The sequence below is a fragment of the Mycteria americana genome, chromosome 11, assembly GCF_035582795.1.
Source record: "Mycteria americana isolate JAX WOST 10 ecotype Jacksonville Zoo and Gardens chromosome 11, USCA_MyAme_1.0, whole genome shotgun sequence".
NCBI classification, from domain to species: domain Eukaryota; kingdom Metazoa; phylum Chordata; class Aves; order Ciconiiformes; family Ciconiidae; genus Mycteria; species Mycteria americana.
Genome location: NC_134375.1, coordinates 22,026,239 through 22,053,923, shown reverse-complemented (window position 1 = coordinate 22,053,923; position 27,685 = coordinate 22,026,239). Strand labels below are relative to the sequence as shown.

Below are 27,685 nucleotides of genomic sequence, written 5' to 3'. Positions count from 1 at the left end.
TTACAAAATAAAACGCTAAGCTCAAGTTATTAAAATACATATGTACGTATCTCCTAATGCAGCCCCCTCAAACCGGGACCAGCAATCAGACGCTTGCTTTGCTTTCCCCGCAAGCCCCCTCAGCTGCCGCTGCTGCAATTATCACACGTGGGTGCTCGGGGCCGACGGCGGCGCAGCCGAGCAGAGCTGACAGCACGCAGGCTGCAGCGAGAGATAAAGCAGCGAGGCCCAAGACGGGGGGAACATGTGCCTCGAATGCCGAAATCTCCCCCACCATGAAGCCTGTGTGCGCATACTCTCTAGCTCAGCCAGCATACTCTCTAGCTCAGCCAGCATGGGGTGATTTATCCTTCGTAACAAAAAAAGGAAGAGGAGGCTCAGAGAGGGGGGAGGCGACAGTTTATTTCTTTTCAGGGAGGGCTTTTCCCCACGCCTGGCAGCCCAGAGCTGAACAGCTTTTGCTGTTAGGGACCTTCAGCCACATGCTGATCCCGTGCAGGGGCCTCAGCTTTGCAGCGGCTCTGGGAGATCGGAGCAACACCGGGAGCAAAGAAACACCCAAGGCCAGTAGGCACCCAACACAGCTCAAATTTAAGTGTTTCAGAGCTGGCACATCCTTGAACAAGGCATCTGTCTGCCAGCAGGGTGGGGGACTTGACCTCCCTCTTTCCCTCCTCCAACACATACAAAGACAGATTATTATTAAAGTTGAGGCCTAGTGGTGTTTTTCAACGGTTTGATCTCTGTCCTCAACTCCTGACTCTGGGGCATCTTACTATCTCGAGGACCCTACCGGTTCTTCGATTTCAGTGAGAATTGGCTGCTTTCAGCCCCACAAGCCTCCCTGACATGTTCCTGGTAGCACGAGACAGCCATCCTGGAGCGAGAACCTAAGGAGTCATTTGCCAAATCCTCGTGCCAAATCCTCACCCAGCCCAACACGTTCCTTATGCACACACGCAGATTCTAGACTCGTTGCAGAGCAATTGTTAATGAGTGGATGGCGACTGTGGGAGAGGGGATGGGCTTTAATTCCAACCTGAAACATGGGGGCTGCAAAAGGCTGCTCTTGGTTAGGAAACACCAATCTTCCTGAAGCCCTATTAAAATTGTGTTGTCCAACCCTGAATGGATTAGAAAGAAGCGAGCAAGAAGTTCTACCTGACAAGTTTGAACTAGAAACAGGCAGAGCCATGGCAAGAAAAAAACAACCCCTGAATCCACAGCATTACCTTTTTTTAACCGCTTTATTTGTGTGTTTCTAGAAACATTTTAACTACTGGGCATTTTGTAAACCGTAAAAACAAACCTTCCTACCCCCAAAATGCAATCAATCCAGCTTGTCGGTCAGACAACAGTGACGCTGCCAGGGCAGGTAGGTGGTATCCCTAGATAACCTCCTGCTGGGCGCGAGCCAGCGAGGAGCTCACTGCGTCAGATCCTGAGCGTCTGAGCGATGGAGAGGAGACAAGTTTAAAGACCTGGTTGCTCTCTTCCTCCGGGACGGGAGAGAAAAGGGGGGTGAATAAAGAATTTCCCTTGATGGAAAGTCAGAGTCCGATGGAGAGGTTGTGACATCCACTTGCAGGATCGGACGCAGTGGCCTCGGCAGGCTTTGGAGGCGGGCTGCGTCAGTGCTAGGGACTGAAACCGATCAAAATGCTTATCATTACAAATGGCCCAAATGCTCCTTAACGCCTTGTTTGCTGGGCGTGGCTGTGAGCAGCGGGCGCTGCTTAAACCCAGCTTTCTCACTTGCGAGGATGCAAGTCTGGGGTGCTGATTCCTCAGGGCGGGCGAGTCCAGCTGTAAGGCACGATGGGGAGGGCAGATGGGGTGTCGGGGGTGGCAGGGGAGGCCCAATCCAGCCGGGTGACCCAGCGCTCATCGCCAAGTACCCCTTTGTCCCAGAGGAAAGCACCGTGTCGCACAAGTGATGCGGAGCAGCGCCTGGTCTCTCAGTTCCCCAGGTTCATGTCTGTGCCGTGGACAAGCCAAACCAGGCGGAAACAGACAGCCAGGAATCCGGTGCCCAGGAGATCGCCCAGGGCAGTGAGGTAGGGGATGGAGAAATTATCCGGATCCAGCGCCTTCCTCCACATCAGGCGCACAATTAGGTCAGCCACGTAGAGCAGGATTCCCACCTGAGGAGAGGCAAGACAAGGCTTTGCTGTGAGGCAGCAAGAAGGTAGCGCACAGCCTCCCTCAGCTCACAGCCAAAATGACGTGGCCATGGCTAACACCAGAGCTAACAGGGGCTGCCGAGAGTTAACACCTTCCACAGAGAACCGCTGTTTCTCTGCAGGATGGAGCTGCGCTGGGATGGGTGTAGCTGGCTCATACCTGTGGGCACTGCATTGCCCGGTGTTGCCCATGGTGCCACGGCCCCGTGCTGCCAGCCACAAGTGTGGGGACCACGCTTGAGCTGCTCACCAGCATTGCGTGGCCCAAAACGGGAGTCTGGCCACACCAAAAGCATCTCCCAAAGGTACAGTTCCCACTTCCCACATCATGAATGGGAGCGGTCCTGTTCACTCCACCAGAAACAGGGCTGCTGCGAGTACGCAGGCAGGCCCAAAGGATAAGTTTGTAGCCAGATCTTTTCTCTTCATCCTTCTTTTTTCCATTAGAAATTCAGATCGCGTCTACTTTGTTTTTCCTAAAAGTCTCAGTGGACAACTGGAGTTTGAGGCAGTTTTTACATCAAAGTTATCCCAAGCAGCACTAACATGTTAAAAAAATAATATAATTTCTTTTTTTTTCATCTCAATAGTTTTAAAATCTTTGTTGTGATTTCTTTTAATTCCTATTTCATTCCTGATTCTGATAAACAGATGGAGCAAAAAAACATACTTTGGTTAAAGATTAAAGACTGTCTAGTTAATTGAATTAAGAAGGGAGAGAGAGTTTGCACCCCACATCTGTGGTCCCTCCATGGGAGACTGCAGCACAACAGGAACCAAAGCCAGAGGCGGCATTTCTAAAGGTGAAAACTGCAAGCTGGGTGGGGGGAGAGGGAGGAGGAGAGATGGGGGAAGCAAATTAAATAACAGAATCACAGAAACTAAAGCTGGATGGAAACTCAAGAGTTTTATATAGACCATTCCTCTGCCTCAATACAGGATCAAATATGCTCACATCTTTTCCGATGGTCGTTTAACCTCTGCTAAACAACCCTCAAAGATGGAGATGCCACACTCTAAGCAATCAGTCCCATGGCTCTTCTTTTTTTCTGTTTTTCTTTTTTCCCCAGTTCTAACATAAATCTGCCTTTTTCCATTTGAAACCCATGATTTCATGTTTCATCCCTAGTGACCACAGAGAAAATGTTATTCTGTCCCTCCCTACAGAAACTTGGTAGTTTAAAGACTGTTAACCAGATTTTTCTCAAGCCTCTCTTCTTTGGACTAGCTAACCCTAGTGCATTCAATCATTCCTCTGTGGTCATGTTTCCTAGGCCTCTGATCTTTCTGTTTGGGCTTCTTCCAGCTGACCCAAACTTCCCCCTCTCCTTCTTTCTGCCTTTCTTTATAAAGTATAATGGAGGGGAAGAAAGAACCAGGCTGAGCATACTCTCCTCCTCTGGCCTCCATGGGAATCTTTCAGGGTCAGTGGTGTTGCTGGGATTCTGCTCTTTACGCTGTCATTTATTCTGCGTATTTTCATGCTTGGCTTTGGTTGAGGAGTTACCTTGATGCATAAAGAGAAGAATAAATATTTTCCTTTACAACTATGGCTGTGCTGCTGGCTTAGGGTTGTGCAAAGGTCGAGAAAAAACGATTGTTTACACATGCAAGGAATTCACCCGCAGACACGAGGCTGCTTGTAAGGCAAAGCGAGAAGTCAGCTAACTCACCCTGCAAATTAATGAATCACTGATTTAAAAAGGGCAAGTGAAGTCAGAGCCTCTGTGAGTTTAAGCAACAGCCACATGCATTTCTGAGTGAGACGACAAAGTTTACAGGGCAGGCAAAACAGTGAAAGGGAACAGGCAGAACACATTGGATGACCTGCCCGTTGCCTACCCAGAACTCTTACTTTTGAAGATGAACTTCTCAGGCCTGGGTTTTCCCTTCACTTTTGACCCCTATGGCCCTGCCCAGAGGGATCCCTAGGTCTTCATCATGATATGTGAAACTGGTTTCCAAAATGAGTGGGGAAACCTGCTGGCTGGGGTTCACAGCCTCTCACTTGCCCCTTACTGGGATAACCAGTGGCAGTCTATAAATACTTGGGGCTTAGAGACTCAAGGAGTAGACATGGTAAAACAAGGTACCACCTACAGCAAGAGGTATCTCCTTGCTAAGTGTGTGTCTGCACACTTACTGCAGCTCAGCAGATGATGAGAACTTGTTCCTCATCTCATGTTTGACCCCTCACTCACCCTTAAGGGCAGTCATGCTTATGTGGGAAACCAGACTCTGGCAATTTGGGTGAAGTATTACTGGATCCGCAGAAGATACATGATGCCTGGTAGGAAGCACACCTGAAATGATTGGAAATGTGGGCTGCTGACAGAAGTTTTACCGTGACTCTTGTTTAGCCTGGAGACTTTTGTTTTCACAGTATCTGAGAGGTTCCCTCTGGATGAGAGGTTGGGGTTTACCTGCAGCAAAGCAGCAGTCAGATAGAACATCACAAAGGTGAAGGACAGAGACGTGTGGCCTCCCTGCAGCAGATGGATGGTGTAGAGGAACACAAGGTGCCCTGGGACAACCAGGAGGAACAGGACTCGAGCTGACTTGGAATTCACCTCTGCAGAGGACAGAGACAAACAGAGACGACAGCGGCTGCAGACGGTGGGGGGAGGACAGGACGCAGCTGCATGTTTTAATGCTGGTACATAGACTTGGGGCTGTCTCCTCCCACCAACCACATTGCTAATGCCTTTTCTAGATCACACAGCAATCTGGGCTGATCTAGCTGCTGGGTTGATCTGCAGTATCAACCCAGCAGCTTTGTCTAACACTGAAACTATGTGCCAAAGATATGCTCCATGCTGATCCACTCCACTTCTTCCAAACATTCCTCTCAGCTGCTCTCTGCCTCCCACTGCTTCTGCTCTGCCTTGCTGCAACCCACTTCCCCAGTTTTTAGTTTGCTTTAGCAGTAACTCCCAACCTAGCAGTGAAAATCAAGAGGAACCTGCAACCTAAAAAGACAACAGACCCAAATCCAGTTTTGCTGATGCTTAGGTTTATCCATTGCTGAAGATGGAGGAATTGCTGATTTTCAGCATGGTTATGCTCTGTTCACCCCTCTGTCCGCAGGTGATGGCTCTAGGCTGGCCATGGTTAAAATTACTTTCTATTAGATCAAATCTGAGATTCTTTTTCAATTGCTTTCTGTAGTGCTCCTCGAAGGCCAGTTTCTTTGCACGCCAGTGAGCAAGTATACCACAAGCTTTTTTTCAAGCTGCCCACTGCAAAGATGCTTCCTCTCCAATCTGAGTATCTTCCCTGTAAGGGGGAAAGGTATTTCTGCCTTTGAAACCCACCTAGTCCTTCGCCAACCAGGCTAGGTGCTATCTGTGATGACAGGCCTTGAGACAGGGACACCTAGGGTTCAAGGTCTACCTGATGAGAAGAATGTGGTGCATGGGTTGGGCCAATTCTGCCTCATCTTGTATGGCAAAACTCCAGGCATGCTCCAGAAGTGCAGGAATGTGGAAATACGGCTGGCCTGGATGGCAACCAGATTCCCTCCAACACCTATGAGGACAAAACACAGTAAACCTGTAAAGCACCCTCACTGAAGCAGTAAACATCAGTCTAAAACCTAGCCCAAGGTGAGTCGATCTGTATTCACTTACACGCTCACTGAGAGCAGTAGTGAGAGAAAGAGAAAACCTGATCCCGCATGTCATGGTGATGCTGCACTATTCACTTGGCAGGAACAGCTCTTAAAAATCAGGAAGGCTCCAGTGATCGTCTCCTTCTGACTGCTTTATTGGAAACATTTTCCCTTGCTTCCCAGCACCGGCTGTAAATGCCACGTGGCCTCTGAAGATGACGTAATTGCACCTGGTTTGACGCAGTCTGTGAGCAACACCTGGGAAAAGCAGTGCAGGCAATGGTAGATGCTGCTCACGGCCACTTCTTGGATTTACTCACCCAGAGAGCCATTATTGTTTAAAAGACAACAAACGCCACAGACAGTGATTATATGTCTGTCTGAAGGCATCTAACGCACTTGTTAAATGAGAAGGAATCATATGAGCATGAATCAGAGCCCAAATATGTTAGGTAATTAAAAGGCAATTAATTCCTTCCAAACTGATTAATTCTAGCAAACACGAAAAAGCAGCTACGTTTTCCAGCAGAAAATAGAGGGATGATAATCTATGGAGCAAACCTCCACCACCCTGAGTATTTGCAGGGTAGAAATGCCACAGAAGAGATAACAGTGAGCCAGATCCTACAGGCTTCTCATGTTTTCCCTTCCTTGAAGAAGGAAATGCTCCATCTTAAACGTGAGATTTGCCAGAGCAGAATCAAAGTGAAAATACTAAGACTAGCTCAACATAGCTCAAGATGGGAGCTTTCCAAATCGTGCGCTGCCACACTTTGCAGGACTCCCGTGCAAATGCAAAGTGAAGAGCTATCTGTGCAAAGACATGGAGCACTGCATAACTCTGCCACCAGCTCTGCCAAACAGGTCGCCCGCCCCCACAGAGCGATGTCTGGGTCAATCATTGTTCAACTAAATTGCTGTTGACGTACTTTCCTAATCAGGCTCTTTGGCTAACCATGCTGGAAAGAGTTTGTCAGCAAGGTGGCTGTCTTTATGCAGATCCAGTAAGGTGACAGCTGGGTGACACCCTCTGACACTGCAAGAGGACACCACGCTTTGAGGGTGGCATGAGGCCAAGCCTGCACTAGGAACGTGGGTTTCCCCTGGAATGGGCCTGGCCTGCAAGAACATTACAATAGCAAAAAAACAACCCAGAGGATCCTCAGCGATGCCAGGATCCCCAGCAGTTTGTACTGGTACGTGTGTGTATAAAAGTACACAATGTGAGGCTTCAAACAAATATAAACATACATACAAAAAGTGTTGATATATATATTAAAAATCCCTATATATAATCCATACATGTAATCTTTTATATATATATACACATATATGTAATCTTAATATATTAACCTTTATCAACAATCTGCATAGGGGATGATTGCACAGCTCAAATTGCAGAGTGGAGAGAGACAGGGAAAATGGATTTATTGTGACATCCTTAGCAGGTTTGATGTTACGAAAGTAAAGGTGTCAACGTAGCTCTCAGAGACAACTATCAGATGCTGTTAACCTTTCCCACAGCTCTGCCAGTATTTTTCAGCCCTGCCTGCTATTTTGCTCCAGAGACACTTCAAGATATGAGTAAGCAGGGATGTAATGGGGACCAGTAGCTTCACTTCCACCCATGATGGGAGCAGGGACTTGAACACAGACCTCTGTGTAGGGGCAACAGTGGATGCCATAACCCTTGGGGAGGAGGGGGAGGTATAAATAAAAGCATGCATATAACCCCCCCTGCCCAACCTACCATTAATCACAGGTGTGAAAACTGCCATGCCTTCAAAGTTTGGGTCAGTTACAGTTTTGTCCAAGATGAGCCCACCAATGCTGTTAAAAAATGGACAGGCAATGAGGGTGGATCAATCTCTCTTCCCAGGGCAATTCCTACACTGTGAAAATAGCACACTGAGATGAGTTACTGCTTCTTCCCCATTGCCAGGGCTGGACTATTCCCCATTTACTCCTTTTACAGCTCAGCTTTCACCAACAGATAGCCTTACAGTTTTTGATAATGGCATAATGAGATCAGGAAGACCCCCTTGCCCACCCTTGAGCAAAACTGATAGTAGCCAGGGAAGCTTTATCATCCTCCCCAAAAGTTTTGCTACACTTCTATACTGGTCTTAGCATTTTTTTTAAATTCTCTCCCAGATCTCAGCTGGGTCTGAAAGCACAGGGGGAATGAACTACCTGGCTCTACATTCACCAGTCTTTGTCTTTACAGCTGGATAAAAATGAGGTTCAAGTCTGACTATCTGTGATGGTCATCATGTCCCTTTTTGTTTCCTGGCTTGCACGCGCATGGTGCATGGACGTGCGAGTGAGACTTAAAATGATGACTTGCTTTTTCCAGTCATTTGGGGGCTCTTTATCTGCTGTCTCACAGCCTGCTGGAGGGCCACCAATGGCTGAGAAACACCGGACAAATACCCTTCTGCTGTCCCTTCCAGTTTCACTTTTGATGGCTTTCTAAACGAGCACGGGGTCTCTCTGCAGCGTGCATACGCGTGTGGGCTCAGGAGCAGTTCCTCAGTTTACCTGCTGATGCTCATTGCAACAATGACCGGCTGCCATCCAGATTTCAGGACTTCAGCAAGGGAAGGACTTTGCTTGGCGATAGCAACCCAGAGAGGGATCATGACAATGAAGACAGCACAGATCAGAGGAGAAAGGTATTTCATATCTGGCAAGGAAAAGAATCTCAAATTAAATGTCCATGGCTTCACAGGTTGCCAAAATCATATTGCACAAAGTCTGGAAGAAAGGCAGCAGGGTTCTCGCTCAGACTGAGTTACGTTAGCAGAAAAATCACGTGAATCAAGATATTCCCCACACAACCACCTCACTCCACCACAGAAATCCATAATTAATCCCTGAAACTCACTGCTAGAGGATGTTATTTGAAAATCAGCAGGATTCAAAGCAAGTTATATTTGAAGATGAGCAAGCCTCCAATTCCATCTCCAGCTAAGCAAGACAAAAAGTTACAAAATTTCTGGCTTCAGGGTACAAATCAAACAGCAGGGCAAGGGGGAAACTCCTGTGTGCAAGCTGTATCACACTTACGACAGACACCTCACGCCTTCACCTAAAACAATAGGTAATAGGTACTTTTGGTGGCAAGCTAGCAGAATTGCTGAGCAGCTGGTCTGCTCTATGGGAACAAATGCCCTCTTGCACATAACAGCCAGTTAAGATCCAGGGTTTCTTTTGTCCTAGCTTACATATGTTTCCATTAGGTGCTTCTTGTATTTGGTAGGGGCATAACCTTGAAGTGACCTTTAGAAGCAAAGGAATTAAAAAATAAGTAGATGTGCAGCACTAAAAGAAAATAAACATGACTCAGAAGCATGAGAAACACCTTCAAGCAATAGGGATGATGCCAATCCTTTTGATATAAAAATGCTTCTTCAACAAAGCTCTCCATCTGGTCTCTGTGTTGGGGCCAAAGCCAGTGGGTTGTAACGCAGACTGTGCAGGTAATCTGGGAGATGAGGCAGGCTCAAAGTGTGCATTTTTCAAAATGACATTGCCAGGGCCTCAGGCTACCTGGATGAGATAGCACTGATGTGATGATATCTTCCATGAATCAAGGGCTCTTACACAAAGAGGTGCACTTCTTACGTGTGGCTTTAGTCAGCACTGAAATACAACCACTTCTGGGGTGTAAATAGCTGCTGTTTTGTCAGTGCACTTTACCACCTGGAGTCATTTAGGACAGGTGGGTTGTATGACAGACTTAGCTGCTGTACTGGATCTCCCCCCACCCTTGTTGTTTCGGGCAATTAATTCCTTCTTAAATAATGCAGACACAGAGCACTGGAGTCTATCAAACCTTATCAAAGCCACAGAAAGGCTCCTGGTAGGATGAATGGACTTCAGACTCCACATTCCAGTTCTGCCACATTCTCTCACACACAGCCCATAAGCAAGCTGCAACCCTTTGGCACAGTTTGTATCTCCATTATGCAGGACTGGGAAGGACCACGGTTGATTTTTAAAACACTGAAAATCTTCACTGGCAAAAGGTTATTCCACATAAGAAGATGGTGCTGCATCAGGTGGCACATAGTACTCCAAACTTTACAGACTCACCAGTATTTTTGAAGGATATATTTTGGTAGGATCCAAAAGTTGTCACAGCATGACCCATCCCTTACTACACATTGGGGAGGGAAATGGATTTATTCATCCACGATCAACAATGGCTTCCTCCTCCCTGCTTCACTTCATGCTCCCAATGACTAGGTGTCTGTGTGCTGTGTATTTTCCATCTCAAGAGGCTATTTAAACTACTCTGAAAACATCACAAATGCTCTCTTGGTCACAGCCATAGAGGTTCTCATGTTCTGCCATGTGCTCCCTGAGAGATATTATCTGAGGCGTAGCGATTGAAAGACAAACTAGCTTTACAGAGGCAGGTGTGATGGCGTCATGGAAAAAGCCTATTAAAAAAAAGCACCTCTGAAGCTCAAGGAGGACTGGACCGAAGCTATTTGTGGGCCTCTCCCTGCAACGTTCTCCTTCACTCCCTCACTTGCTGGCATATGGAACGAGTTATGCAAACTGAGAACAGCTGCCTTGCTGCTTCTGCTCACAGTCTGAAGCAACAGTTTGGGTTTCAAATGGTATTGCGTTTGCTGGATCTTTTTATTTTCCTGTTTCTATTCCAGGTTAGGCTCACGGTAAATAGCCTAGCACTTTACAAACAATAGTCGGGCCTATATCACCAAGTTGCAATATGTTTTGAGCTTTTCAGTGTCAACAGGTGCCCAAGTCTTTGCTAACCAGCAGCACAGCTAACCCCATAGCCACAACTATGCCACAGGACTGAGAGTCCTGTGAGCATAAAACAATGCAGCACTGCCTCCCTCCCTCCAAGATGATATCTTGTTCATCCACGACTCTCCACATGAGAAGATACACGAATATTTTACAAATGCCAAAACCCTGAAATAGCTTTGTGAGGAAGGACCTGCTATTACCCATGCACAGAAAGTAGTTATGCTTGGCTAGCAACAGATGCAGGAACAGAGTCAGTGTCACATATGTCAACCTGCTGTTCCAAAGCTATGGTCATTTCTTTGACAAATCCCAGATGTGTTTCTTCGGCTCTCCCTTCCAGTTTGCTACTAAAAGAGAGCCCTGGAAAAAGCCTCTTTGGTCATTTTTCTGCCCCAGTGGTATGACAGCCTCCATTCTGAAACATCCCAGAAATGGGTAAGCACCCTGCAGTAATTTCACAAGGATTCATCCCTCCCTTGCTGAGCTGCAAATCCCTGCTAAACACTGTACCTATGTATTTGAAGAGTGTACTGCTGATTCCCGCCAGCAGGGAAAGGGTTATCAAGTCTCCAAGGCTTGCTGCTATGGGTGTGGCGACATTGTCTGGATTGATCCCAACTTTCCTTGCTCCGATGATCACGCCAATCATCACCAGACCTAGAGAAGACACAGAGCAGGCATCAGAGAATGCATCCTGCTGCGTTTCACCCCAGAGCTGCTGTTCTGGTTCCCAGAGGGACGTAGGGTCTGGGAAAAGCAAGAAGCAGATTGCCTGTAGCGGTACCACACAGCTGGACATTGGACATCCCCAGGAATTTGTCCTCTTGCTTTCACCAACCTGAAGGACACGACTCTGCCTTTATGAACTGCACCAAAGGCCCAGAGGCACACAAGCAAGTTCCAGGGATCAAAGGAGATACCAGCAGGCAGCCCAAATGTAGAAGCTCCCCTCCTGAGCAGCCTAATCTTTGCTGCCTTGAAGCAGGACCAGGCACGAAGCACACCCATAGATAAGCACACAGCAGGCACGCGGTTGCCTCCTGGTGCCATCCCCTGCTCTGGATTCCACAGCACAAAGATATTTTCCATATTAGACCAAAATTTATCTGAGTTTGAATCACCAAGGAGCAACGAGCTTCCTTACAGTAGCCTGAATTAGCCTTTCGGCCCAGCCATCAGACTGACCCCTCATGTCCCAGAGTCTTTGGAGCTGCTTTAATTTGCACTGGGTGGATGTTGACACTGTGAGCAGCTCCATAGTCAAGGGGTTATGGAGGTGGCCCCACATCACTTCTCTTCCCCTGTCCTCTGAGCTGCACCTGGAAAATTCAGCTGCTTTTCCGCATTGTTGGAGAGGAGGGAAGTTTTGCTTGCCCAGGCTCATTAACATGAGCACAAACCCCAAACCCTGATAAACATGTGGGAATCCCTCATCCATCAGATCTCTTGCAGGCCTGTGGAAGAGCCACCTGGAATAAACCCTGCCTGGCCAGCCTCTACTGCTGTGGGACTAGCAAGGGCAGCCGTGAGACAAGACACAAGACATCTCTTCACAGTCCTTCCATGGCTGACAGGATGCATCAAAGGAAGCCTGAGAAATGGTGGTTCCCTTCAGCTCACAACCTCTCTGTGCCTGTTCGCACAGGCCCACCAAAGCTGAGCGTGCACAGGAGCATCGGCTCTCCCCTAAGAAATGCCACATGTGCACCTTCCCTGGTACAACATCCCTTACACAGAAACACGTGCTCACACGACATGGCATTCTCCACAAAAGCCCTCCCAGACACCCACGCTCCCCTCCCCACAGCACATTTCATGCTGCTTCCCTCCCTGGTCATAAAAATAGCAGCTTCCCATCATGCACACCCACACAGGCTGCCTGTGACCATGGCCAGGGAAGAAACTAATGCTAGCTGAAAGCCTGCGTTGGTACGGCAGCAAAGCCTCTCTGTATCACACTGAGCAGGGAGACTGAAGAGAAGAGTTTAATGAAAGCTGGGCTGCTGTTTTTCTCTTTTAACAACTGCCTCATCCCATGTTTTTCATCAAAGGCATCTACAATCACCCTTTGACTCCAGCTTCAGGATATGCACTTGCTCTAACTTGTCCCTTTCATTTAGAAAACTTGCTGTATCTAGCTCTGCCAGCTCGGTCTATTCAGGGTATCATGCTGCCCTCGTATGGCAGACCTACAAACTGATCATCTTCAGGCGACACAGAGCAGCTCCTACCCATCCACCCCGTCACGTTTCCCTCGCAAGGGGAATAGCCAGGGGAGTGGACTGCCTGGGTCAGAGCTCACAGCAGGCATGCCGCAGGGCTGGCCACAATCCTCCGCAGGATACTGGGTGACCCAAGTCCATCTCGAGCGTGGTGTGGAGTTGTCTGCTAACGGACTCTCAATATCCTGCTTTGTGCATGGCATTCGTTCACTCTCCCCTAGGAAAGGGCCAGTGTAGATGGCTAACGTGTCATCCAAGACACATGGAGAAAGTGTGTGCACGTGTGTGTACACCCACGCATAGCATGTTGCATTTTTCGTGTGTCAGGTAAAGGGGGACATTTTGATTGCTGCTATGGATGCCGAGGGCCCAGCGAACAACAGATCCTGGGAGAAAAGAAGCAAAGGCAGGATGCAGAGGGGGTGAAAGCAGCAGACATAGGACTAATGCTTCCTGCATTCCTCCTCCTCGTGCCAGACCAAAGGGATGTCAACCGGGCCTCCTGGCAGAAGGGACAGTTTTTTCCACACCTGAGTGCTACATGTTTGATCTGAGGAACCAAAACAACTCACCAAGAGAAAGTGCAGCTATGAAGGCCGTGGTCACACTGCTGGCACACAGCACAGCAGCCTGGCTCAGCTCCACAGAGCCCTTGGAGATGGCTCCCAGGATCACAGCAGCAACAGCAGCCAGAAGTCCCACCACGGTGGCCTGGACCTGGGGGCCAAAAGACAGCTGGTGAGCCATCACCCGCATCTGCTCCCAGGCAGTCCTGGTTCCATGTGACTGCAGCATTTCCACACGGCTAAGCCTTGCAGAGATGGTGATTGCTTATGTATTTAAGCAGCATCCCTTTAAGGCTCCACTACGTTCAAAAAAAATCCTGACAAAGTTTGGAGAAAAACTCTGGAGGACTGCAAAGCGCAGATAACATTTCAGCAAAGGACACTGAGTCCATCAGCAAAGGAATAGCCCTGGTCAACACAAAAATGGGCTCCCCATCAACACAGCACTCCTAGCAAGCTGAAAGCTGTGGAAGGAGATAAGGGAAAGCACACAGACACATGTTGCAAGCCCTGTGGCCTTGCCATGTGCAACCTCTAGGCTGGTTGCTGGATTTTAACAGGCAGAAAGAGCTACAAGAGTCACATTTCTCCCATCTCTCCCCTCCTGCCCAAGGCTGATTCCAAACACTGCCAGTAAACGACAAGCTTTATCTAGGGGCTGTTGTGAAACAGGGATTGTGCTGCAGCTCCCCCTGCAAAAGGAGGTTTTTTCATTATTTCAGTTTGTCCACAAAGGCAATGAATGTCTAGATGTGTTTTGCAGCTAAACTACAAGCTCTGCGGCCACACAGAGCTTTATTGGAGGTCAAGTCCTGGGCTCTGCTTGGCTCTGTTCAGAATACCTGCCCCAAATCAACAGCTCAGGATTCAGCACTGCTGGGAACAGATGCTGTTGGGCTGCAGCACAGCAAGAGAAAAGGGCCTTTTTCCTCTCCCAGCTGAAGTGACTCACCTGGATAAGGGCTAAATTGCAGGTGGCCATTTTCCATTGCTTCTGGGCATCATCCATCTGTCCAGTGTTAGCCTAGGAGCCAAGAGAGACACCCTGAAAACCTGTTCCTGTGGCACAGGTGGCTGCTGAAGGCAGTTTCACCTGGTCCCCGTGGGAAAGGGGCTGCTAAAGCCAGAGAGAGGCGAGCACAGGTCGGCATCTCCCAGCCTTCCCTGCACTTTCTTCTTGACACATCTCCATCGTGCTCCAATCCCAGTGTCCCAGGGGTATCAGAGGCTCACATGGAGGTGCAGAGGCATTGCAGGGCACCCAGCTAAAGGCAGAGTGGGCACATCCACCACATCCCGTGCAGACCAAAAGCTGAATAAATTAAACCATTTTTCCTCTTTTATTCCCCCTAAAGTGCTCTTTTAAGCTCCAATTTCTACCAAGACATGCAATACAAACAGCCCAAAATAAACAAAACTGCTTAGGAAGATAGGAGAAATCAAATCCAGAGTAGTGAAAGCCACTGCAGGTCCCAAGATGCCTCAGTCTGCTCCCCCAAAGGTAAGAGTGCTGGGAAGCCCTGGGTCTCTCAAGGATCAATACCCACAGAAAGGCAATCCAATACTGAAGCTGACAGCTGTGGAGCCCTGGCTTTGTCTCCTTTATGCGTCACAGGGCCCCAAATGTCAGCAACTGGCCACCCAGGGATTAATTCACCTTCAAAGCGCAGATGGAAATTCTCTGTTCCAGTTGCAAAATGAGGGCAAATACATTATTTTAACACTCACACACCACTAGTTTCTACTTAGCAGAAAAGGGCACGTCTTATACACACAGTGTGGTTATATAAAAGCAGAATCTCCTGATGTCTCCTGCTAATCGCCCGCCGCTCCCCACACACACGCCACCACCACCTTGTTAACACTCACAGCAGTAGACAGCCTGGATGCCAGCGTCATCTCAAGATTACCCTTCAGGCCAACCAAGGCAGGAACCAGGATAAAAACTTCCGTAATTGTCCGAAACACATCCCAGTGCTGGAAGAAAACAAAGGCAATGACCTCAGTTTGTGATGCTGACCAGCCCAATGCTGTTGCTTCAAAGAGGAGTGGGTTCCCACCTCACCACCTGCTCTACAGGTGTCTGCTGTGCACGTGGGGACAGATGCTGCTCTGGGCTGCTTGCATTTTGGGAGTGAAGGAAGCAATTTTTAGCTTGCAATATTCTTTCTGTTCTCATGCACAGCAAAGCACTATCCTAACAGGGAAGGAACTTTCTTCCTGAGGGCAGCAGAAGATTTTGGAAAGCCACAAATTAAAATGTGCCTTTAGCATTAGCCAAGAACAACATGAAAAATAATTAGGGTTCACAAGCCAAATGAAATACAGCATGCTCTCCATCCTTTGTACTGATACTAGATACAGGAACACCTATTGCTCTCCAGACTCATAAGAATAAATGCAAAGATCTGGAAACAATCTAACAACAAGAAGTTGTGTCTGTCTTTTTTTACTGAACTTCTAACTAAGCATCTAAGACTGGTGGTGGGAGGGAAGGAGATTTTTGTAGCTCTTCTCCACAGGCAGTTCCTAAATCTTCCTGTTACCAAGCATGCTCCCAGCAGAGCTGGAAAGAGGATTTTGAATTAAGATATCCCATAAGCTCAAACTGCTGGGCCAATATTTTGATTATTATTGCTCCTCTGAAGCTGAACTGTACAAAACTGATGAATCAGCTGCAACACTAGAAATGATTTGAAACCTTAAGAAACTTTGTTGATTAGCACATGTCTTCTCTAATTTATCTACCATACAGTGCCTTCAAACATAATTCATTCATGCCCTGTGCATTCAAGGATGTTGGCAAAGTCCCACTGTAGCCAGAGAGGTTCACATCAGGATGAAATCAGAACGGAGCAGCTCACCATGGAGCAGCAAACCAACTAGCCCAACATCTAAGAGCAGAATACAAGGAAAAAAAAGAGCAGCTGCAATGAGTCAGACCAAAGGTCCATCCAACCTATCCTTATCTCCACCAGTAGTCAAATTCAGGTATATAAAACAAGAATCTAACATGTATGACAAGTAGATGGGATGATTCTCCTGTGTATTTTCTAGCCTATGACTATCCGCCACAGGGTACTGAGCTGGTGGGGTTTTTCAGCACACTTACCAGTGTTCAAAGGATTTCTCTTTCAGGTACTCATCCAATCTCCCCCCTCCAACCCACGTGCCATCCTGAGGCAAAAATTTTCATAGTTTAGCTACACTTCATGTCAAGGATCAACTTGTTCATTAATTCTAACTTGTCACTGGCTAGTATCATACGACGGTCCCGAATTCTGGCACTAGAGGACAAAATGAACAACAGATCCCTGCCCACTTTCTCCACATCCATTGGGATTCTATAAACCTGAAAATCCAGGAGGCTGAACAGACTCGGTAAATGTCGACACATTCAACTGTCAGCCTGTTGGGAAATATATACAGGGTGTAACGGCTTGGTGTTTTGCTCTGGCTGTGCCGTGGGAAGCTGTGGGAAGGCGGTGGTGTGGCTGTCTGCTGGGAAGACCTCACAGCTTCCTTCTGAGTCAGGATGGATGAAAGTGGGGCTGAGCCAGCCCTGAGCACGTGGTGCAAGACACCCCTCAGAGGTGCAGATAACAGGCAAAACATTATTATCAATATAAAAAGGCACATTTCCTGGCAGTAGTGACCTGGAAACAGGCACATTTCAAAATGTTAAAGGTAAGTTACTGTCGAGTAAATAACAGACAACATGAGAACAGTCACCTGATTTGACACACTACAATTTTGTTGGAATTTGTTAACATGGAACTTAAATACCTGAGAAAAGCTAGGGGCGGACATCTCTTTTAAAGATTCAAATCCCCCTCTCTCCTCTCTCTTTAATTAAGAATAAAGATCCAAACACATCTTTGACACCTTCAAAAGAAACAGGAGAAAAAACAGACTTCATAGTCGCAATGTAAAAAAACCCCAATCATTTAAAATACACAGGCGTGCAGACATTCATATGAATGTCATTCATAAGACCTTGCATATTTTGCATGTAAAAAGACATATAAATAAAAAGCAACAAAAAACCTCAACTGTTTGTATTTTCTGTGCGTGTCACCTTTGGGAAATATGACTTTTTTATATCAATGTAAGCTCCAATCCTTGGGTTCATCATGAATTTTGCAGGTCTCAAGCCATCATAACAGAAGTTTCAGCATATGAGGTATGACTTTTTGGGACTCTGCCTTACATATAATTACACTGAAAGGCTTTGAACAATTAATAATCACACAACTTTACCAATAAAAAAGCTGACTTAATTGCCTCCATTTGAGTCTCATTAGAGACTCACCAAGAGCCTAAGGACAGATTCATAATGATTTATACCACAGTAGCCAGGACTCCATTGTGTTAGAGACTGCAGAAATACAGAATAAGTAATGATCCCTGTGCCATCGCGCTGCAGGGCTGTCAGCTAGAGGAGTAGGTGAATGTGGCAGGTTAGAGCTGTGCAGGCAAGGAGCTGCCTGAATGAAGACAGCTGGATTAAGTCTAGGAAGCGTCTCTGTCCTTCAAGATGAAAACTGAAACATTTGAGAAGGAACAGAAACATTCCCTGCAGCACTGGAAACCCACACAGGGACACAAAGCCAGAAAGAGACTCTTTCCCACCTCACGTCCCCATAATGGAGTTACAGCCCTAAAGCTCAGCTCTGAAGAAACTTGGTTATGCCACTATCCACTGCCGCTGGTCCCCGTGCCAGCTGGATCTGCTCATGGGGTCCCATAGAGGAAAAGAGGCTATGAGGTACTGAGACAGTGTCCCCAGCTGCAGTCCAGCCCCACTGTCCCTCCTTACACTGTCCTCATGGTCCCAACCATGTCCTGTTACCTCTCCAGGGCATCCATACTCCCATGGCAGCAGCTAAGAAACCTCAGAAGTTTTCCATTGCCCTGAACAAGTCAACAGAAAGATCAAAAGATCCTGGACTATAAAACGCAAGCCAATTCAAAATCCTTTTCAATGCTAATCATCTCATGGGCTTTTATCAGCAAAGGACAGGGATATCTTATGTCTGTGACTTTTATTTGGACTGTGGCCCACTGCAGTAATGTGGAATGGGAGAATGAAAGAGAAGCTTTCCTCCTGATTTCTTTGGTTTGAAATCTGCTTGTCCAGTTTCAATCTGATTCTTCACTTTACTGTAAAAGAGCGGGCCAAACACTGGCAGAGCCATGCAAGGTCTCCAGCAATGCCAGCCAGCCCGGAATCTGGATCGACCAGCTGGCCAAGGATCACTGGAGCACAGACAGAAACGTCCAGCAAGAAAAGACCTGTGCCAGGCTACCAGCCCTGCACAAAGACTGCATCACCTGCACAACCAAGAAGAGAAAATAGCAAATGGCTATTTCTTTGGGCATCCTTTTATTACAGTATGAGAGACCGAGGTTTGAGCCTTGGAGTCAACTGGGCTAGAAAAATCTCTCTTTTGTTGATTTTTTTTTTTTTAAACAGTAACATGAACAGTTCTTGGTTTCATCCCAGGACAGATCAGAAACTGCTAAAATCCTGAAAAGTTTGATAGGACACAAACAAGCAATTTCCACTTTGTTCTCCTCTTTACAACAACATCAGCCCTGCAAACAAGAGAGCCAGCTGGACTCCCAGCACTGAATCATATTATTTCAAGATATTTTGTATGTGACAAAACAAGGGCAGCACCATTAAACTCACATGTATGCTCTAGATACCATCCCTGAGCTTGCCCATATATCTCCCTGTCAAAGGCAGACACGGAGTTTCCTAAGAACATTTTGCAGTGACTGCAAATAGGCAAAGCATTCCTCAGCCAGACCATCCCCTGAAAAATGGGCAAATCAGACTCCTGGACTAGAAAAACCTGTAGTTTCAGTAGCATGAGCCCTCATGATTACCAATATGAGTCTTATGGTACCTGGCCTCAAGCAAACAAACTTAGTCTCAGGTTTTAGTTGGACAGGACAGTGAGTTTCTAGCTCCCACACTTGCAGGAAGAAAAGCTAAAAATAAGCATCTCAAAGACAAAAAGGTACAGAAGAATAATCCAGACCTTTAAAGGCTAAAATCTCTGGATTTTCCCAGCTACTGGTTTTGTTTTTAAATAGGGGGTTGTTGATACCATGGCAGCTTACCTCACTAACATCTCTCCTATGCCAGCTGTGACTCTCAATGCACTAGCTCCCTCCTCTGGGAGCTGAACCCACTGACTGATGGCTTCTATTTCAACATAGCTGGAAACACCTTCACCGAAAAAGACACTTCCTATTATTGTGCTTCATGTATGACCCCATTTCTAAGAGTCTAGTGACCAAATACACGAAGTAGACTGCACTCTGGTATTTAAAGTACACATGCAGCGCAGGTATACGTGGCTTGTGTTTCCCATCAGTTTGGATACAGTTACATTTTTTAACAGAGCCCACTTCTAAGCAAGTGCGTTCAATTTCTTTTAGACAAAGACCTATTCACCTGTCAAGGGTATGGACTGGGTATGTACTATGTCTTTATCCTCCTCTGAGATAACTGCTAACTATTAACATAACATCTTGGATAGTTTGAGAACTTCTGTAATGCTGCAAGACAGGTCTGTGTTTAAGCACAGCACAAGGTGGAGACGGCAAACACAGCATAGCAATAGTGTGTGCCACTCCAGTTAACCCTTCTTTGATAGTCATCATATTCCCTTTAATTCAACTTCTCTGCCTTCTTTGTTTCTTCCAGTGCAAGAAAAAACAGCAACGTATTGTCGTTCCAAACACTCGAGTATCCGTATTTAGCTCCTGCTGTGGCACTAATGCCAGAGAATCCAATGTACTCCAGTGAGCTCAGAGCGCAGGACATATCCTTGGGAAACTCTGCCAGCCTTCTGATTTGTAAATCCACTGGCATGAGATGCCCAACTAGATCAAACTTTGCATTTCTATTTGTGCCACTGGTACAAAGGAAAGACAGATGGGATAGATTCTGGTTGTGGGCACAACGGTGTAAATCCAGCAGCACTCCTTGGAAGTCAATGGAAGTTACTCCGAATTTACACCCACCTTAGAATCTGGCCAAGAAGCACTCAGTTTGTAGGCAATGCTAATCTTTTTGTGCTGGCATGCCTCTCATCACAGTATCTAAATGCCTTCTAGACCAAAGATTACATTAGGTTGTTTGCAAAGAACTGAAAGCATAAACTTGCCTCTAAGTGACACAGGTAGTTAATAACAACCCTGACCTAGATCTCCTTATCAGCAGTTTTTGAAGGAAAGAAATAATATCACGCAATAGGGGAATATGCTGCAGTCTGATCCCAGTTGCTTCAACCACCGAAGTGTTTAGCTAGATATAGTAAAGGGAGCACCCAGTCTAACGCACCGAGGGCAGTGCCAGGCAGCCTGTCTGAAAGCCACTATCCCACTTCACAAGGAGCCCAGGTACTGATCTGAAGAAGATGGATAGTGTCTCTCTAGCACAGGAAAAGCCTACAGCCATCCTGCTGACTGGCTGCTAGGACCACACGCATTAAAAACAACGCAGTAATACTCAAGGTCAGTGAATTAGCCCACCCTCTCACTACAAAGTTGCCTAACCACATGTACCTACTTGAACAACATCCATCAAGAGGCCAGCAGCTACCATGCCCAAGCCAGCCAGAAGGAACGGCACGAAAATCTGGGAGGCAATGGAGAATGAAGTCTCTGGGAGAAATCCACTGGCTGATCTGGTCAACTTGCAGGTGAAACCTCTCAGCTTCTTGCCGTGGAAGCACAGTTCCAATCGTAACTGGGTGACCACCATGGTCAAACACCGTTACCCCATGCTCAGCAGGGCAAATGGGCGGAGATCAGGACATCACACAGATCCTCCTGGTAGCTCTCTTTGAAGTCAAAAGAAATGTTTTTCCTCAAACCACAGCAATGATGCTAAATTCCTTTAGCTTCTTCTCCTCCTAGGAGCACGTCCAGAGGGTTGCAGCAAGGGTATCCTCCAAAATTGGTTCAGCTGGGTTGAGCCCAGGTGGCAGCAAACTTGACGGACACTATTTCTCCGATTTATATCCAGGGGGGAATTAAAAAAGAGAAAAGAAGGTTGCGGAGATGTCTGTGGACGAATAGAAATGAGCCCACACCCCATTCAGCTCCCACCACCTCGGTAAAAACCAGTAAGACCTGCTCAGGCTACAGCACTGAAAGAGTGACAGGTCATGCAAGAATCCCTCAGCGTGCTCAAACGCACTGGTGTCCTTTCTCCTCGGGTTACATTTCTTGTAAGACTGCGGCTTGCCTTTGATACGATGGTTTAATACGTAAGCCTGCTGTGAACCAGCCCCAGTTCCCTCACTCCCACCATATGCAACGTTGAACTCTTCTCACTGTCCCAAGGCCGAGGAGGTGGGGAGTTAAACAACCAGGATCCGTTTTGCTCTCCTTCAAGGTGAAGAAAAGTCAAGGAAAACATGAGTCCACATTTCTCACGGCTGACGATACTACGCAGGTCTCATCCCCAGGCAAGTGACACAGCTAAGCTGGTTGGTGAGAGAAGATCTGCCCTTCTAGACCCTGGCCCCTCTTGCTCCCTCCATGGGCTCCAAGGGATGTAATGATCGGTCTATGCCAGCTATACCTCTGAATGACTGGCTTTCAGGGGAAAAAAAAAATCCAGAGAACCAGCCAATAAGCTTCAAAAGCGAACACCCTTATCTGCTGTCATCACTTCAACTTTCTGCTAGTTTGCAAAGGCCAAGATAAGAGTCATAGCCAGTGCTTATTTAAGGTAGCTCCGTAATCTCACTACACTGCAGGCAAGGGAGAGAAAGGGCGAACATTTCCATAGCATGCTGTGAGCTGGTCTCCCTTCCTGTCCTAAAGTGAAACACACTGCTTCTGCATACTCCCACGAAGATACTGTCTTTGAGAGAGAGGGTCTCACCCCAGAGTCTCCATGGTCAAACAGCTGACACTAGGTCAAGAACTAGAGCTGCATCATGGCCACATACGGCCAAATAATTGGTATCTTGCTCAGTAAAGACTTCAGCTCAAAGTCACGCATGCGGGGAAGGGAGTCAGGGTATTCTCGGGGTATTCTATCTCCTTTCTAATAATTAATTTGGGCAAACGAATTGGATCTGAGGATCAAAAAGCTTTAAAAGCACAATTTAGGATGGAAGGGTATAGGATTGGTTTAGTACATTGGCAACTGAGCTTTTTCACTCTTCAACCACAGGTTCAAATCCAGCCATGCCCTAGTGAAGGCAAATGCGTGAAAGCAAGTATTCAGCGGTAGGCACGAAAGATACAGGTTTCTCAGTCCAGTTCAAATTCAATGTTTAAACTGCATTGCCTTACTAACACTTTTTGTGCTAATCAACCCCTTCCCTGACACTCTCTGCAGAGAGACGTAAAGATTCATGGCTTATGGACTCTGTCCTTGTGACAGGGTCCCCACCTTGGAGCTAAATGCATTGGCAGGGTTGGACAGAACAAGAAATGCTTTTGCCTTGCAGATAAAGAGGGAACTGAGGAAGCTCTCGGGCATTTGCACGGTGTGTTTCTTTTCATCTGAATTCACACAAACCAAAGCACAAAGCCTAATGGGCTGAGATGGCACAGCAGATCACTCTGCAAGCACGGCAGGGTGGAAAACAAGCCCTAGCTACAGATGGGAGACTCTGTCCTTTGCTGCTTTCTAGGTTGATATTTTGGTACAGCCCCTGAAGCCTTCCCCACTCCCAGCTGGCTTGGTGTGTATGTGTGTCTCTTCCACCTAACAATGGTCCGGTTAGCTGAAAGCTAACAAGGGAGTACATTTCAGCTAATCTAACTGGAAAAAAAGCCCACAATAGCTGGAAGAGGGAGGTTAATAAAAATCCTGTAATAACCACACATGACCCAACCTCTTTATACCAGCCAGGAACTGAGAAGTGGCAGCATGAAGGCCCAGTTCTGGTTAGAAACTCACAGAGGTTTCAAAGAAATAAAGGACAATGTCTGGACAACTACGACAGGTTTTCAAAGGTCTGATAATGTGCATACCTAGTCCCATATGCCACTGTATCTGCCAACTGGATTGCTGACAGACAGAAACATTAATGTAAAGGAAATATTAATGAGCCTGAATGACTCAAATACCATTAAAAAACACAGCAGCAACACATCCTGTACTAAAGCGTCAGCCTGGCAGGGTTTATGAGTTTATCACGCTTCGGCTCTCTCTGTTTCTAAGCAAGTATCATAAAAAGCCTTCAACCGATGAACTAGTATACAAAGAAGGTAATTGGTTCAGGTGACCTGCGTGTGTACACCGGGTCATTGTATTATGCATTTAAGGAGCCTCTGATAAAGATCCGCACCATATTTGTCAGCGAAGAGATGCAGCAGGTTTGAGAAGAAAGAAAGCATTGCTGAACCGTGTGAAAAAGATTATAACTAGCTGGGAAAAAAAACCCAAAAAACACCTCATGGCTGCACCACTCATTGTGGCAAAACCTGGGGAGGCACACTGCTGCCCTTCTCTGCACACAAATACACTGTATCCCTCTGCTTGCAAACTAGCCAACAGGTAGCACTGCCCTGGAGGAGCCAAAGCGGAAACAGCCTCTTTGGTGGGCCCTGACCCTGAACTAGGGCCTCCATCCACTGCCACAAGACAAAAATGAACAGAGAGATGACAAGTGCCAAAGAACAGAGTTTCAGACTAATCATCCCTGCAAAGAAGGGACAGGGATACCGGTGAGTACTCTTACAACATGGCAGTGTTAGCAACAGACAGCACTATTCCGACACCGCAGACTCGTGGGAGGACGATGCTTTTCAGGGACCATACGTCCCAGTTGCTGGAGTACTATCGCTCCTGACTCTGCTAGCTCTCCATCAGATCAGGCTGTGTATTTTTGTTTCTCACCTTGCTCCTCTCTTCCCCAATTTAGGAAAGGGCAGAGAATAGAGCTTATGCGGAGAGACTGAAAGCAAGCAGATGGAGAGTGCCTGGGGCCCAAAGCCTTGCAGCATCTCCTGTTGCCCCACAGAAACAGCAGCAGCAGCAAGGGCAGAGGCCAGGCCTGGCTTAGAAAGGAAGGGCAGTTCCTAGCAGCAGTGAGTCCACAATGAGACACACTCAAGTAGTCCATGATAAGGCACAAAAAGTCACTGTGCTAATTGCCAAAGGCCTAGAGATGTTGCATGGGTTGATTTCCCAGGTTCTAAGCACTAACATGAAAGTCCTTTATGAGCTCTTTATTTGCATAAAACAGAAACCAGACTTTTGCAGTTTCAGAAGAGTATGAGGTTTGCTTCACATTGTTTATATTAGTGCCCCAGTCCTTCCTAGAAAAAAAAAATACTCTAAGGGAGAACACTGAAAGAAGAACACTCCTCCAACATCATAAACCCATCTACAACCTATTTCACGCTTTAGTATCTCACAATAGGAGGTACCATGCATTTAATGTCAGAGATCCATAGGAATGGGCAGGTCTGAACAGTCTGAAAAATGAAAGTGGCTGCTCAAGGCTCAAGACTCTCAGAATGACGTCTAAGGAGACAAAAAGTAGTTTGCCACTGGGTTCTGGATTTGCCTTGGTGTTTTCTGATCTGACTAGACATTCTACTGGGTACTCAGTACATGCTAAGGTCAGTTAAGGATACTGTGTCAGTCTTAAGCCTTTATAGCTCTTCTAGCTTAGGGAGATCAGCCCAGGCCTAATAGCAAAAGAACACAGCTCCAGATTTATGAAAGTTGTCAATGCAAGCACAGTAGCTTTAGTGTCACTGTATCAGATAGGTCAGGGCAGTCTGACCCAACAGCTAGCTGGTCAAATAACAAGGGTTAACAAAAAGGCACGCAGCAGTGAGAGTCGCCTAGAGTGCAAAGGTATAGCAATTTATAATCTGGAAATTAACTGCAGCTTTAAATTGTCTAAAATTAGGTGCTCACCACTACCTTAAAGCTCTGTATTGCTGCACCATAGGAGGAAAAGTCTGGTCCTGACTGTCACAGAATCAGAAATCGGACTGGAAGAGGACTCAAGGATTTGAGTCATCTGCTACAAGGCCTTTGAAAAGGATGTGGTGTGCAGGCTGGGCTGGGCTGGTTGTATGAGCATTAACAGTGCAGGGCTGGCTGGCTTCTTGCGCAATGAAGCAGGGGATGCAGGATTTTCCAGAGCTACATCCAGGAGTGATACAGCTGTATCTACTGCAGGAAAGCACTATGCCACCACAGCCCTTGGGGCTGCAGCTCAGCCACCCTCTTCCCAGGACCAAGGTGAGATCTTTGCACAGGACTGCACCTTCCTACATAGATGCCTCAGATCCTTCGTGTGCTCTTTAGTATCATATTGTCTTTTATATCCAGAGGAGAAAAAGGGCCCAAAACTCACTACACGCCGTCTCCTGAGAGCCGCACAAAAGTACATAATAGCTGACTTTGAAGGACGTGCTGGCAAGTGAAACTGCTGCAAATCTTCCTTTACTTTGCCATCCCCAGAGCAAATCCCCTGCCTCCGAAGAAAAGTCCCCCACCTATCCCATCAGATCAGTTTTTTTCCCTTACCTGAACATAATCCAAAACCATGCCTGCCAAGACCATGCCAAGCCCAGCTAGGAGGTATGGCAGGAGCACTTGCAGGCAAATTGCGACAGCTGACTCTTCCCGCAACTTTGCCATGGCTGCTTTCTCCTCAGCCAACAGCTTCTGCTGTGCACGCAGAGAGACATCCTCTGCCTCCTGGCTGCCAAGTCGGCTCTCTCTGTGTTTACCCTTGCTCTTTGCTTTGTGCCTGGATCGCTCTCCATTCCTAGTCTTGCCCTCTTTTTTCCTCTGTCGAACTTCCTCGCCTTTCATGGTGGCTTTCTTGAATCACAGAGTTTTTCTGAAAAACAAAGTCAGAAACAATGAGATAACAAAAAGAGACATCAGATGGGTCAGAGACAGGAAACCCTTTGGTATTTTGTCCACTCCGCTAACCTGAAGGCAAACTACCACCTACTCCCAAAACCTTAGACGCTCTGCTACCCAAATACTAGTACTTAGTTTACCTTCAACTTTGTACAGTGTCAAATCAATCTCCCTTTTTGTAACTGCATCTCTTCCTAGGCCTGTGTTCATGCTGGAGTGCTTGCTGTGCATCCTGGCTCTCACCCTCAGAATGCCTAGAAGGATAAAGAAGGTGCCGCACGCAGCCTGAATTCTGGACCCAGCAGCTCTCACACTGGGAGTCATGAGAGCTGAGGAGCCCAGCAGAATTCAACCCTTTTTAGGGTCTGACCCCTGGCCATGAAATGGGAGCAGTTCACATCCTAGCATCCTGCAGTCCAGCAAAGGACTAGCGTACCTAGCATAGCACAGGGATGTACTACGCATAGTACCTAGCACCTGGCGTAGTACAGCTAGCTGTCCACCACTCCTCAATATCAAGATAATTCTTCGATCTTCTTTCTAATCTGGATACTTTTTCTTCCTTTTGCGCCTTAGTTGACACACATGTACAATGTGACTCATCTATCTACAGAGAAGCTGCCGTGACCCCACAACATCTTATAAGAAAAAATAAACATACAACATTGTTACCAGTCACACTTTTCCTGCCATCGTGTCTTACTTCTTGATATAACTGTCATTCATCCTGTCTGCCCCACTGCTGGCCCCGGCACTGCCCCAAATCTTTCCCCATCGCCTCCTGCCAGCACTCATCCGGGTTAACTGCTGGCAGATGCTCTCTGATGCTCTCATTTTCAGGATGAGCCCCTAACGCCCTAAGCCCCTGCACCACCCCACGCAGGACCGATCCTCTTCCTGCCCAACATCTAGGGAGCAGAGGAAACTGCTAGGAGGCCCCAGTCACGGCTGGCGGGGAGGGAGGAGGGATGGACAAAACAAAGTCCCCCTCTGCGGGAGGAGGAAACCCGGCCCCCGTTCCCCCCCCAGCGCTTACCGGCTTCCTTGCCCTGCCCGTGGCTCTGCCCCGCGTGGGGCTCTGCCCGCAGGGCCGCGGGCACTGCCGGGACGATGCAAAGGCGGGAGGCGCCCGCCACATCTGGGGCGCGGCGGCGCGGCTGGGAGCCCGCCCTGCGCGGCGGCCGCCGGTTCGAGCCCGGCCCCCGGCCGCGGGGGCGGCGCGGCGCCGTGAGTGGCAGTCGCCGGGCCTGCCCCGCGCCGTGCACGCACCGGGGCAGGCCGGCAGCCGCTGCGAGCCCCCGCAAGCCCCGCTAATCATCATCATGATGATGATACCCCTTTCTGGACCCCCGCTGCCAGAGGGGACAGCTCGGGGCGGGGGGAAGCAGGGCTTGCGTGTGGGGCTGGAGAACTCCCAGCAAAGGACGGCTCCTGCT

The 27,685-nt window shown here is 47.5% G+C and overlaps 1 protein-coding gene across 2 annotated transcripts; it reads right to left on the bottom strand.

Moving 5' to 3' along the window:
* Positions 1 to 1,214: 1,214 nt before the first annotated feature.
* Positions 1,215 to 27,448, bottom strand: SLC41A3 (solute carrier family 41 member 3). 2 transcript variants are annotated; one of them, XM_075513973.1, is made up of 11 exons: positions 27,286 to 27,448; positions 25,905 to 26,223; positions 15,239 to 15,346; positions 14,322 to 14,393; positions 13,376 to 13,520; positions 11,092 to 11,238; positions 8,335 to 8,479; positions 7,544 to 7,623; positions 5,577 to 5,711; positions 4,607 to 4,755; positions 1,217 to 2,144 (listed from the first exon to the last, which is right to left on the bottom strand). In XM_075513973.1, exons 2-11 carry the CDS (start codon positions 26,193 to 26,195, stop codon positions 1,959 to 1,961), a joined length of 1,458 nt encoding a protein of 485 aa, XP_075370088.1. In that variant the 5' UTR covers positions 26,196 to 26,223; positions 27,286 to 27,448; the 3' UTR covers positions 1,217 to 1,958. The 2 variants fall into 2 exon arrangements, with proteins under 2 accessions (XP_075370089.1, XP_075370088.1); XM_075513974.1 differs by lacking the exons at positions 25,905 to 26,223; positions 27,286 to 27,448 and adding an exon at positions 20,958 to 21,248 and having other exon boundaries at positions 1,215 to 2,144.
* Between the last annotated feature and the right edge of the window lie 237 nt (positions 27,449 to 27,685).